General features: G+C 43.0%; 1 protein-coding gene across 1 annotated transcript; it reads left to right on the plus strand.

Annotated features, from left to right (window-relative positions):
- Positions 1-7,230: 7,230 nt before the first annotated feature.
- LOC148937428 (uncharacterized) lies at positions 7,231-8,561 on the plus strand. The gene has a single exon (XM_089073043.1). It carries the CDS (start codon positions 7,327-7,329, stop codon positions 8,506-8,508), a length of 1,182 nt encoding a protein of 393 aa, XP_088929169.1. The 5' UTR covers positions 7,231-7,326; the 3' UTR covers positions 8,509-8,561.
- The last annotated feature ends 4,746 nt before the right edge of the window (positions 8,562-13,307 follow it).

Consider the following 13,307-nt stretch of genomic DNA (forward strand, 5'->3'; position numbering starts at 1 on the left):
AGCATTTTTCTTCAGATGAAACGCGAAGTGAATGGAAAATCGAATATACTCTTTTATTATTGCCACCGTAAACACTCCTGATTTTTGAGGTTATGTGCATCAAACGCCAAACCATATGGCATTTTAGAAGGCCAAATGTCAACGCTTTAAAACCGCAAAAGTGCGGGAAGATATATAAAATTTAAATTGTTATTTCGATTGTATGAAATCTAAAGCTCAGAACTTTTTTGTACACTTATAATAAAACAAAAATAAAAATAAAAATAAAAATAAAAATTATTTTACTTAATATTGACCTTGAAATGCATCGAGTTATTGTTGCATATCGAGCTATCAAATGAAGTATCTGTCATATGAAGTTGTAAAAAAATAATATTTTTTATGATATGAATGTCTTAATCAATATTAATAAAAAACTTATTTCTTTAATTGAATAGATAATAAAGAATGAATATACTATTGATAACAATTTTCTCAACGTCGGTAATTTATACAAAAATAATATGAAGAATAATTATTCTTGACATATCCTTTTTTATAAAGTAAAATACAATTATGATCACTAACAATTATGATTCTTCACTATATGACGGATCTGAACACGCGAATAATGAACAACCTGATTGGACATTTTTAAACGCTTCCTACTTGAAAACTATTGTATGCTCAACATTTTAGTATTAGAACTTTCGTCTCTAACTGACTTCAGGACTCTGCCATTAGCAGGTGGTGCATTAGTCTGGGACATCCTGTATATATATATATATATATATATATATATATATATATATATATATGTGTGTGTGTATATATTAATGTAATAAATACATATAGGTACATATAGATATATATACAAGTATATATATATATATATATATATATATATACACACACATACACACACTTGTACATATTTATATTTATATTATATTAATATACAGAGTTGTCCCACAACTCGCGACCGAAATTTTTATGACATATTACTGACTTAAAAATAAGACGAAAATTCTAATACGAAAATGCCGAGGCTATAATAGTTTTTAAATTAATAGCGATTAAAGTCGACTAATCATAAAGCTAACATTTCGCACACTCAGGCATGATGATATAACAAGTGATAAAGGTGCTACCGCGAGGGCCCTCTTAACGTCAATCAAGATTATTATACAAATATATTGATATACTATTATATTTTTATTGAGAAATTATTTTTGCTTTTTTACGAAACCTATTTGTATATATTATATACGTATATATACGTATACGTATATATATTATATACGTACATATATATATTACATATAATTAATACCGGAACATATCACAAAATATTGTTGCGGCCGTACGGTGTTCCGTTCGGCGCTGCTGAAATTAATCAATATCAATCGATAAGAGTTTGAATAGAGGTTATGAGGATCGGCCCTTGGCAACGCATCTCTCCGACTGTTTTACAGATTTGACGGCCAGATTCCGCGGTGGCCGGACGCGTTTCTGTACCGTTGTACCGTTGGTTTAATAAAGAGCGAGCTTTTCTTTAAACAGTATTCTTCCTTTCCGAAAGCGCTCCGCCGAGTATCGCGATCTCGGGAAGTAACGCCGCGAACGCGACAATATCAATTCAATAGCGAAATATTACGACATGTGTTAAGTATCGATATAAATAACGTTGAAATACAATGATAATGAAATATTAATTGCATCATATCTAAGCATAGAAAATAAGTACATTGCCTATGCGTTGTATTTAATCATAATCATATTGTGGCGGTCACTGCCTCGCGAACGCACCACCGACACACCGTCGCGCGCAGTCCTGCGCCGGATAGTGGTTCGCGCGCCCGCCACTAGATGGCAAGTCGAGAAATCATTTTCTCGTGTTTGAAACGCTACAGCGGACACTATATAAGAGCGGTACTCGGCATCGCTCTTCGCCTCAGTCGCCTCGAACCAAGTAACTGGTAAGAGCTGCACTGCGACGCCCTCCGAGCTCTGGAGGCCAGCTTTGGCCTCATTGCTCGCTAAACGGCAGTTTTTCCTGCTGGCAATTACCGACCTATATTCGGTCGTATTCCCCGCGGCAGTTAACGCCGCGGTTACCTCTCCGGGCTTAAGTCTGATGGCCGTGAATGCCGCCAAACCGGCCTTGCCTTTGACGGCCGTGAACGCCGCCACCTTCCTGGCCTTGCCTTTGACGGCCATGAACGCTGCCAGCTTCCCAGCCGTGCCTCTGACGGCCGTGAACGCCGCCATATCCATCTCGCCTCTCTCCTACGGACGTGGTCCTACCAGCTGTGAACACCACAGCCTCATCACGTCCCGGAGGGTCTCTCGCGGCCAGCGACGCCGCCCAATCCACCCGTGTCCGGGCGACCTGTTACAGGCCGCAGTCGCGGCCCGCCGTTCTCCATCAGCTCGGGGAGCCACTGTTCACCCGGAGGGCCTCCGCCGGCGCACCTCATCTCCAGGGACCGCCAACGACGCCTCATCATCTCCGAGGCCACCGTCGCTGCCCACCATCCAGGAGGCGTCAGCACCACAACGCTCGCCGCCGTTGACTGCGCGGCCACCCACGCCGCAGCCAGGACACACACCTCCCTCACCGTGCACCGGCCAGGGACGAGTCACCGAGCGACGAGCCAGGAGCTCACCCGATCGCAGGCAGCAACTCCTGGACCTGTTCGGCTCGGCTTCCTCCTCCGAGGACAGCCTGCCTCGGCCGCCGACTCCGCCCGCAGGGGACGCGACCAGTCCCTCGGCTTCCTCGAGCGTCTCCACACAGAGCGACCACCGACGCCTGGCCGTTCATTGGGGCTCGGCGCGCAACCAGACAGGTCGTGGCAGCTCTGCGCAATTGAGCTCGGCCACGTGCAGCATCGGCCGCCGCGCCGTGACACTCGCCGGTTTTTCGCCGAGGCCGCCACGCAGACCACAGGATTGCCTCCGGCACCGGTCAAGCCCGCAACGCTCACCCCCCGGCCGCGCCGAGGAGGAGCCGGAGCTCGAGAGAGACGTAGGGAGAGGCTGCAGGAACTGGCGCGCGCACGCGCAGAGACAGACGCGACCGATTCGCCGACGCGCTTTTCCCGCGGGACCCAGACTGAGTCCCACCTGCCCATGTAGCATGTTTTGTTTCCTTTTCTAAAATATAATGGCTTTTATTTAACTCAGCATTCCATGATTGTTAGCGTGCATGCAACCTTCCATATCCTTCAGCTTGCGCTCCTATTTTCCAACGCATTGCGATACTTGGCTGCTACCCTTGATTGGTGCTGACACTCACATCGTTGGTCCACCACACCGCTGGTCGAGGACAGATACCCCCCACGGACCGAGAACCAGTTTCCACGGCCGATTGCGAGCGTCGCAGTGCAGCAGGCCACACTCAAGCGCGAGACGCGTCACACGCACACGCAATCGCCATCCACGCCACCAAGTGTCACACCACACCACAAATTCGCGACAATAACTGGCGACACACGCATTCGCCATAATATAAATCAAAATTTGACATATCATATGAGAGAGGTTGTCTATCGAAATAGGGATTTCCATTTAAAAAAAACATTAATGACCTTGACCTGATTTTGACAACCTGACTCAAGGTCAAGTCTACATTTCCATCATGTGTCTCTTTCATGCAACTTTCGTTCGAAAAATTTTTCAATAAAATCATCGATTCGCGAAGTAATCGACCATATCACTTAAAATGAAACTTTCTATATTAATATTACTATCAATTTATATTCAAATTTTCAAACCTTTGTGGCAATATAATCTCAACGTAAATTTGCATTTTTTATTTTTTAATCGTCCAGACAAAAGAAATTACTAATTTTTTAAACAGAGTTTAAAAAAAAAGCCTTATTAATATAAATTTTATTTCAGATTATTTCGTTGATCCAACAATACTAGATTATTGGACGCGGAATGTATGTTTGTAAACACAAGCAAAAAGTAAACAAATTTATAAATTTGTATATTCTAATTGACGAATCTTGTGTTATAATTTTTTATATTTTATGTTTCCAGAACGTATTTTTCAGAACATACACATGGACAGTAGGAATATAGCACCGATTCTAACTCAGAAGCGTTGAGGGGGGTGCGGGTATGCGGGAGGGAACGGACGGCGCGGTGAAGGGGGGAGGAAGAAGTCCGAGGCGGCAATCCTTTGAACTGAGCCGCGGGGGGGGGATAAGATAATAGGATTCGGCGAAGGGGATATAAACAAATAGATAAACAAATAGATAAACAAAAAGATAAATATATAGATAAATAAATAGAAAATTGCGACTCGAAGGACATGACGTCACGGGGGGGGGTAGTGAAGAAAGACGAAACGAGGTGAAATAAACAAATAGGATAAGATAGCAAGGCGATATAAACAAAATGGGGCGGCGAAGATGATATAAAAATTTGCGCGTGGACATGACGTCAGAGGGGGAAGGGGGGCGCCGCCGCCGCCGCCGCCGCCGCCACGCCTACCGCAACCGCCACCGCCGAGTAAAAAAATAAATATCTCTGTCGTATTATCTCTTCCGTTGCGGCTCTCTCTCTCTCTCTCTCTCTTTCTCTCTCTCTCTCTCTCTTATGGCGAATGTTATTTTTTTCTAATTATTTTATGGTGGGTGTTACTCCTGATTGTCCGTTTTTAGGTCAATACATTTAAGTACTTTACCCTGGGATTGGACTGGTTTGTGAATTAATCAACCCCAAATAGGAAACGAATTTTATAAATTTTATATCGAGGATCCTTCTTATTAATTTGATTATAATTTGGATAATTTACATTGAAATCAATTTTTCTTAATTTATATTTAGGAATTTGCTTAGTTATTTTAATTTTAGTTTGTCTTTCTAAATTTTTAAGTTTTAGGAAACAATGAGAGGGGATTCTTATTTAAAATTATCGTTTGATTTAACTGAAATCTTAATCTTTTAATTTGAACTTTGCGTCCCCCTCTTTTGGGCATGAATACGTTTGAAAATAATTATTTATTATTAAGATTCTAAATTCAAATTATTCAGTCGCAACACCATTGGTTGCGACTAAATGGTACGCTACGCTATTGTTAGCGACCGGTTTTGGATTTAGAATTATGATCTTGATTTTAATTAAGAAGAATTTAAGATTTCAGTTTTTTCAATTATTTTAATTTAAAATTACCTTTATTTAGTCGAGAAGACTTTTAAATTCTTCTAAGAGAAGTATTACAGAAATTGATTATAAATTTAAGAATTTAACTCTAAGGTTGATCACGCGTCACAAACTAATGTCACCGCCTAGTTAGTACCAAAGAAAAAGCCGCGGCCGCTTTTTTCCGCACGCATATTTATAGGTGGAAATGATCAGAATCCCCGCGCGAGTTTCTCACCACTTCCTTCTTTCAAACCCATAATTAAGAGGGGGAAGGTTCTTTCTCAGAGGTGTTATCTGAATCTTCGTTGGTAACAATCGAAGCCTGGTACCGACAAGAATTCAATCAATAAATCAATAAATCAATATTTTATCATATTACGCGCATTCCTTCATTTAAAATTATAAGATGTAGATAGCCGTGACAGGGCTCCCCCCTTAAGTCACACGTAGCACCTTATGTTACTACGTATGAATAATATTAATTAATCTGATACAAATTAGCTTATTTTTATACAAAGATTACTATTTTTTTTTATTATTATTGTATTTATATATTTGTTATTATTTTGTTTTCTTTTTTTTTGTGATTATTATTTATTTTATGATTATTTATTTATTATTTGTTGTCAGTAATACAAAATATGTTCCACTTTTTTCCTTTTTGTTTGTTTGTTTGTTTGTTTGTTTATTTGTTTTTGTTTGTTTGTTTGTTTGTTTGTTTTTGTTTTTTTTGTTTATTTTATTGAGTGATTATTGTATTATTGAATATTTATTTTATTTTATATATTATATGTTAAACAAGTACATTTCTTCCGTTATTGGTTTTTTTTCTAGTATATAATTTCTAATACATTTTTCGTAATCTAATAGTTTTTTTAATTTTAGAAGTTTTTTATGGCATTTTACACATTGTACTTTCTCATCTATATTATCATCGTTAATAATCACGTGGCTATGCCAATTTGGAAGGGGTAATCTTTTAAAATTTTCTGCGCCTATTTCGGTTGGATTAAAGCAGTCTCCACATATTTTTCTTTTAGATGGTATGGTTTCATAAAATATATAATTATAGTATTGTGTTCGTAGTTTATTGAATTTGTCTGGGCCTGTGATGCATCTTAGTTCCGGATCTCCCAGCATTTTATAGTTTATTTTTTGGTTTTGTTGTTTCTGTGTCTTAAAAAGAAAATAAAATTTATTATTATATTTATTATATTATTTATTTATTAATTAATTTTTTTAATTACTTACAGCACAATCCAATTCTGGATCTTTTATTTGTTTTTTATAATTTTCTATTTCTTTTTCTTCCTTTTGCATTTTTATTTATTGGTTTGATACGGTAGATTGGATTGGTTTGATATGGTAGACTGAGTCCGTCTCGTACGAGGAACAGAATGATTCTGAATGATTTTTTTCGACAAGGCTCTTGGCCCTTAGCTTACGCTCTATCTTATAACGCCTTTTGTTTAGGTGGGAAAGGTATTGGATTTCAATGTCTTTGTTTAATGTGGACTTATCTTTTGCTTCCTGTTTCATTTTTCATGTATGTAATGTGTTGGTATATATGTCTTAGTAATGTATGCATGAATTTGCTTTATGTATATTCTCTTTTATTGGGGCCGCCACCGCCGCCGCCGAGTAAAAAAATAAATATCTCTCGTATTATCTCTTCCGTTGCGGCTCTCTCCCTTCCTCCAGACTCTTTTCGTATCCGTAATGATTTTTGACTTTTTTGAATTACATGTGTTTATATGTGTTGTAAAAAGAAGATTTTTTTTACAGAAGAGTATAAAAATATGTTTTAGCAATTTATGTTTTGGATGGCGGGGAAAAAGAATAAAGAAAACATAATTCGTATATCATATTTATTTTATTCATGGTTATCTGATCACCAATTAAATAATTTGAATACATTTTGTAATGCGCAATTAGTATAGTGATATCCGCATCGCATAGTATTATCAGCGTCCAGATTGTTTAGAGAATCTACGTCTTCGTAATCAGCATCCAGAGTCTCGATGTACACGCGCTCATCGTCCAGAAGCAAATTCCACAGCCATTGTCGTTTTTCGTGTCCCTTGCGCGAGTATGGATTTCTAGTGATAGATAAGGACAGTCCGCTTATCAATGGGCGATACAGAAAGGAATTTAATACGTTCGCGGTACCGTAACGTGGTTAATCGATGTCGATACGTCAAGCAGGCAACATGGATAACACCAAAAATCGCGAGAAAATAGCGAAACAGATTGCGAAAACGAGCGATTCGATTCGCAAAAAATATCGCGCTTTAAAAATTGGTAAAATAGCTGAAGATACAGCGTTGGAGAAACGCTTCAAGCCCATCGTCGAACCTCTAAAACAGATTGTTGCAAAAACCGAGGAATCTCAATCGATTGAAAGAGAAGCAAAGGATCTCGGTATTAAGAAAAAACAAAAACGTGAAGACAGCGATGACGACAACGATAACGATATTACTACTACTACTGACAAGGATTCATATTGGACGGATGTCATTCATATTGGATGGTTGAAATTAACGCCGCAGTCTAAAAAACGACGTACAACGAAAGAATTGAAAGCCGCGTCAGATTCACTCGTGTTCGAGTCTACACCGATACAACCATCGAAAGACCCACCGAAAGAACCACCGCTGTTCCTGCAAAAGGAAGATGTTTTCGAAACAAAAGACGCCAGTGAACCGTCATTCGAAACAACCATCAAACAGAGTCTGCAAACGCAACAAGGTCGAGAGGTGTTGCATAATCAGCTGGGACCATTAGGGCAAAAGTACGTAAGCCATCTCCTCGATGATAATGGAAAAAACGATACATTTGATCGCGTATACGGTGTTTATTTCGATAAAAACAGTGGTGCGATGCTTGGTGACAAGAAATTTGACGTTGACAAAAATGACTCCATAATCATAGACAATGTGAGATACAATGGTACACCAGGATTGTACGAATTGATCTTCAAGAGACTTCCCGATGACGCGGTTTTTACCGAGGATGACAAACAAACGTATAAAAGTATATTGTTAACAACAAATGCTCATAGACGTGGTCACAGCGCCCATAATCCCATCAAGGGTAATAGGGGATCCAAGTATATTAACATCATCGCTCCGCTCGTATCTACGTATGGAAGTAGCGGACGTAAAAAGGGTGCAGGCGTGAGCAATATACCAACCGCCATGAAGTTAAACAACAACAAGATCGATTACGTGCATTGGGACGATCCCAACGAACTGGTGGATCGACTCCGATTGCTCAACGCTTCGCACCGAGCTGATAACAACGCTCACGACAACGAGATGCTGTCGATCATCGAGGAACTTCGCGAAGCCGGCATTATTATAAATTAATCGCGTATCGACGAAACGAGCCAGTCGATTAACGTCAGTGAGGAAAAAAACAATTTTAAATTGTATATCTTATTTATTATTAAACATCGTTGAAACATGCGATCCGATGGACGTGAAAAAAATGTTAGCTCCGAGAGGCGACGACTCGTTGAGGAATTGCACGCTCCGGCGAGGAGAAATTTTCCACGAAGACGTGTCATAATTCGGGAATACGACGATCTGTGGCAGGCTGACATCGTCAAAAAAAATGCGTCCGTACTCGAGTTTCAACAGAGGTCATCACTACATACTCACCGTCATCGATGCACTAAGCAAGTACGCCTGGGCCGTACCGCTCAAGAGCAAGGTCGGAAGCGAGACGGCTAACGCTATCCCTAAGATAATTCGAGAGAGAGAGGAAGATGCCCGAGAAACTTGCAAACGGATATGGGAAAGGAATTTTACAATACCGATGTGCAAAAACTCTTGGAAAAACACAACGTTAATCATTATTCCACGTATACGGTGTTAAAGGCATCGATCGTCGAGCGATTCAATTGCACGCTTAAGAAACGACATGTGGAAGATGTTTACGCTCAACGGCACTTACAAGTGGGTCGACGCGCTACCGCGTCTCCTGTCAGATTACAACGCGCGCAAGCATCGCACTATCGGCATGCAACCCATTGACGTAACTCCCGCGATCGCCAAAAGACTCTTGGATACGGTATACAGCGCGATAAAGATCGCAGGTCCAGCAAAATTCAAAGTAGGCGAATCGGTACGCGTGAGCAAGTACAAGACAATTTTCGAAAAAGGTTACACGCCAAATTGGACCGAGGTGTTTAAGATCGTTAAAGTGCAGCATACTAATCCCGTAACTTATCTGCTCGAGGACTATCGCGGAAAATCGGTCGCGGGCACGTTCTACGAGCACGAATTGCATCGCGCGACTCATCCGGACGTGTATCTCGTGGAGAAAGTACTACGCAGAAAGGGAGACAAGGTTTACGTCAAATGGCTGGGATTCGATAGATCGCATAACTCATGGATAAACAAAAGCAGTGATTTAATTCATTTTTCTTATTTTTATAATGTATTAAAAAAATAAATATACACTGTATACATGTATACAAAGAGTTTTTATTATTTTTTTCTTCCATTACATTTTTTAAACTATACATGTATGCAACTTACGAGAACACATGTAAAACTATATGTATTATAAACAATATATGTATTAAGCCGAGTATACATTAAATAAATCGAAGAGAGAATTAAAGCTAATTCCTCAGCAAGCAGGATCTTGGTTGCTATTATAAATTATATATAAAATAAATTTGAATAGCTAAATTTTATTGTAAAAGCTATATATAAAAACTACAAAAAATACATACATCTATACTACATATAAAACACTATCGTATAAAACAGTATCGTATAAAACTACAAGAATACATACGTTCATACATACATACATACATACATAAATATGATATATAGGTACGTACATACATACATACGTGCATATATGCATACATATAAACTATATAAAAAATATAAAAATATATGTACATTACACATGTATACACATGTATATATATATATATATATATATATATATATATATATATATGTTACAATGGAATCCGCTAATGGAATCCCCACGGTAACGTCTCCGTCGAATCCGATACGATGTATCGTTTGTCGTCGTACAGACTCAGAGCGATTTTCGACTCGGACATCGTGTAGCTTGGATCTTATACACGACTGGCGACGAGTAATTTCGATCTCTTCGTTCAAGCACCGCGTATAATCGTCGAACGTTATTGTTCGCGTTACGACGTTATTCTTTACACCTTTCGCCTTTTTAATGTCTTGTGGCGGTCACCGCCACTCGGGCCCTGCACCGAGCGCGCCGGCGCGCGCCGCCGCGCTGCCACGCGCCGACACCGTGGGCCCGCGCACGGGAGTGACACACGCTCGCCACGAGATGGCCAGCCGTCCGACCGTCTGCTCGTGCGCGAAATGCCGTAAGGCCCGCCCGCACACGAGAGTGATCCACGCGCTCGCCGCGAGATGGCCACCCGGATAACCATCAACTCGTGCGCGGAAGACCACACGGCCGCTATATAAGAGCGGCCAGCACCAGCAACCGGCACTACCCCTCAGTGCGCTCTGGGGCCCGTACACGGCTAAGGAGACACTGAGGTCCGACCGCTTGCGGTCAGCTACACGGCCCTTTTTGCCGGCGTTACCGACCCTTCACAGGTCGTACTCTCCCCTCGGTGGCCGTTCACGCCGTGCCTCCTCTCGCCGAACTCTTCTCAGCAGCCGTTCACGCCGTTGAGTGGACTCTAGGCATTCCTGCCGAGAGGCACCTGAACGAGCCAACATCGCAGACATCGGAGGAAGGCCACGCCGCAGAGACGACGCCAGATTCCGCCACCACGTCGCAGCCACCGCTACACAGCCGCCGACCTCGCAGCCGCATCCGCCCGTGCCCTAGCGGCCTGCTGGCCGCCATCTCCGCGGGGAGGACTACCCCCGCCGCCAGCGCAGAGCGGACATCGCCCCACGGCCTCCGAACGAGACCGTCTAGTCGAGATATTTGGCGCCCTCTCGACTTCCTCCTCGTCGGCCGACAGCCACACGTCCGGCCCAACATCGCGGACGCCACCGCAGCAGCTCCGCGGACTTGTCCGCCTACGCCGGGCCGCAGCATCCATTTTCCGGCCCGCAGGGACGCACGCGGCGAACCAATCACCCCGCAACGGGCGAGGCTTCCGCCGCAGATCGCGGCACATCACCGCCCATCCGTCCCGAGCTTCACAGGACTACAACCGGAGCCCACCATCACTCCGTGGCGCCTCATACCCCTCGACCTGGGGAGCATCACGCGGGGAACGCCCCGCCGAGACCACCGGCAGTCCTCGTTCCACGCCGCCTCGCAGACCGAGGCCTCGCCATCCATCGAAGCCGCTCTAACGACACGAGCCCGGACGCCTCATCACGGCGAAGCCGGTGCCCGCGAGCGACGTACGCAACGTTTCAGAGAGGAACCACGCGCCCCGGCCACCACCGGAGGCACCGCGTATACGCGGGGGACTCCCACGCCGCGCCATTAATGTACACGACGTTTTTCTTTATTAAAAATGCTTAAAATGTACGCATGAGAATCGCCTATTTCTGGGAACCAGCACGAACAACCTTCCATTCCCCGTTGCCCATTCCGCCTCGTACTTGAAAAGCGGACAGCGGACTAGCAACGTCGGAGACTCAGCAGATTGACAACATTTTCAGTGGTGGATATACGAACCACCACATTGATGTATATACACACACCATAGTCTTTTCTGCCGTTCACCCTCACCGCGTACATCTTCGCTCTGAGTCCGACGAATTCCGTCATTATCGCACCGTTATTCTCATCTTTCATTAGACCGGGTACTTTTTTATTCGCGAGAGGCATCCCGTACGCGTTATCCGTCGGATAATCGCTCGTATCGAATCTAGCGATATCGCGTTTCATCGCCTCGTACACATCATCGCACTTGATGTGGTATACGAGACGTGTCGGTATACATGATCTTACATTTCTCGCGATACAGCGATGACACGGTGTCGGAGAACGATTACGCGCACGCCGCGAACATTTGGCAACGGTTCTCTATTCGAACGCTCGGCGAATACAGCGATCTATATCTCAAGACCGATGTCTTGTTATTGGCCGACGTTTTCGAAAATTTCCGCGAAAGTTGCGTTGCGAGTTATGGACTCGATCCCGCGCATTACTACACATTGCCAGGTTTCACGTGGGACGCCATGTTGAAACATACGAGCGTAAAATTTGAGTTGTTCACCGCATCGATATGGTTATGTTTATCGAACGCGGTATACGCGGCGGTCTCAGTCAATGTTCCGGCAGATACGCGCAGGCCAATAACAAGTACATGCGTTCGTACGATCCGTCGAAACCGTCATCATACTTTATGTACTTTGACGTAAATAATCTGTACGGATGGGCGATGTGTCAACCGTTGCCCTATGCCGAATTTCGATGGATGGAAGACATTGAGAACTTTGATGCGAGCGCGATCGCTCCGGATTCGTCTACGGGTTATATTCTCGAGGTCGATCTCGAGTATCCACATCATTTGCACGATCGACACACTGACCTACCTTTCTGTCCGACGCGCGATAAACCACCCGGCACGCGGCAGGATAAACTTCTCGTGACGTTATACGATAAGAAGCGGTACGTCATCCATTATCGCAACCTGCAGCAATGTACGCGCCATGGTCTTCGTATCGCAAAGATATATCGCGTATTAGAATTTGCTCAATCCGCCTGGCTCCGCGATTACATCGAACTCAATACACACTTTAGAACGTACGCGAAAAACGATTTCGAAAAAAATTTGTACAAATTAATGAACAACGCGGTATTCGGTAAAACAATGGAAAATGTGCGCAATCACGTCGACGTTAAACTTTTGACCAAATGGGACGGACGGTATGGCGCGGAGGCAATGATCGCGAAACCAAATTTCCACAGCCGCAGCGTCTTTGCGGAAAACTAATCGCCGTCGAACTGCGTAAACTCGAGGTAAAATTCAACAAGCCGATTTACGTGGGTATGTGTATACTCAACATATCGAAAATCTGCTTGTACGAATTTCACAACGAATACATGTCACCGCTGTATCGCGAGAAATGTAAGATCATGTATACCGACACAGACAGTCTCGTATACCACATCAAGTGCGATGATGTGTACGAGGCGATGAAACGCGATATCGCTAGATTCGATACGAGCG

The sequence above is a fragment of the Pogonomyrmex barbatus genome, unplaced genomic scaffold (genome assembly GCF_055798465.1).
Source record: "Pogonomyrmex barbatus isolate J1 unplaced genomic scaffold, ASM5579846v1 scaffold14, whole genome shotgun sequence".
NCBI classification, from domain to species: Eukaryota; Metazoa; Arthropoda; class Insecta; order Hymenoptera; family Formicidae; genus Pogonomyrmex; species Pogonomyrmex barbatus.

Bases quoted from the DNA above. Each gene is read 5' to 3' on its own strand.
- LOC148937428 (XM_089073043.1), top strand. From the start codon at position 7,327: ATGTCGATACGTCAAGCAGGCAACATGGATAACACCAAAAATCGCGAG.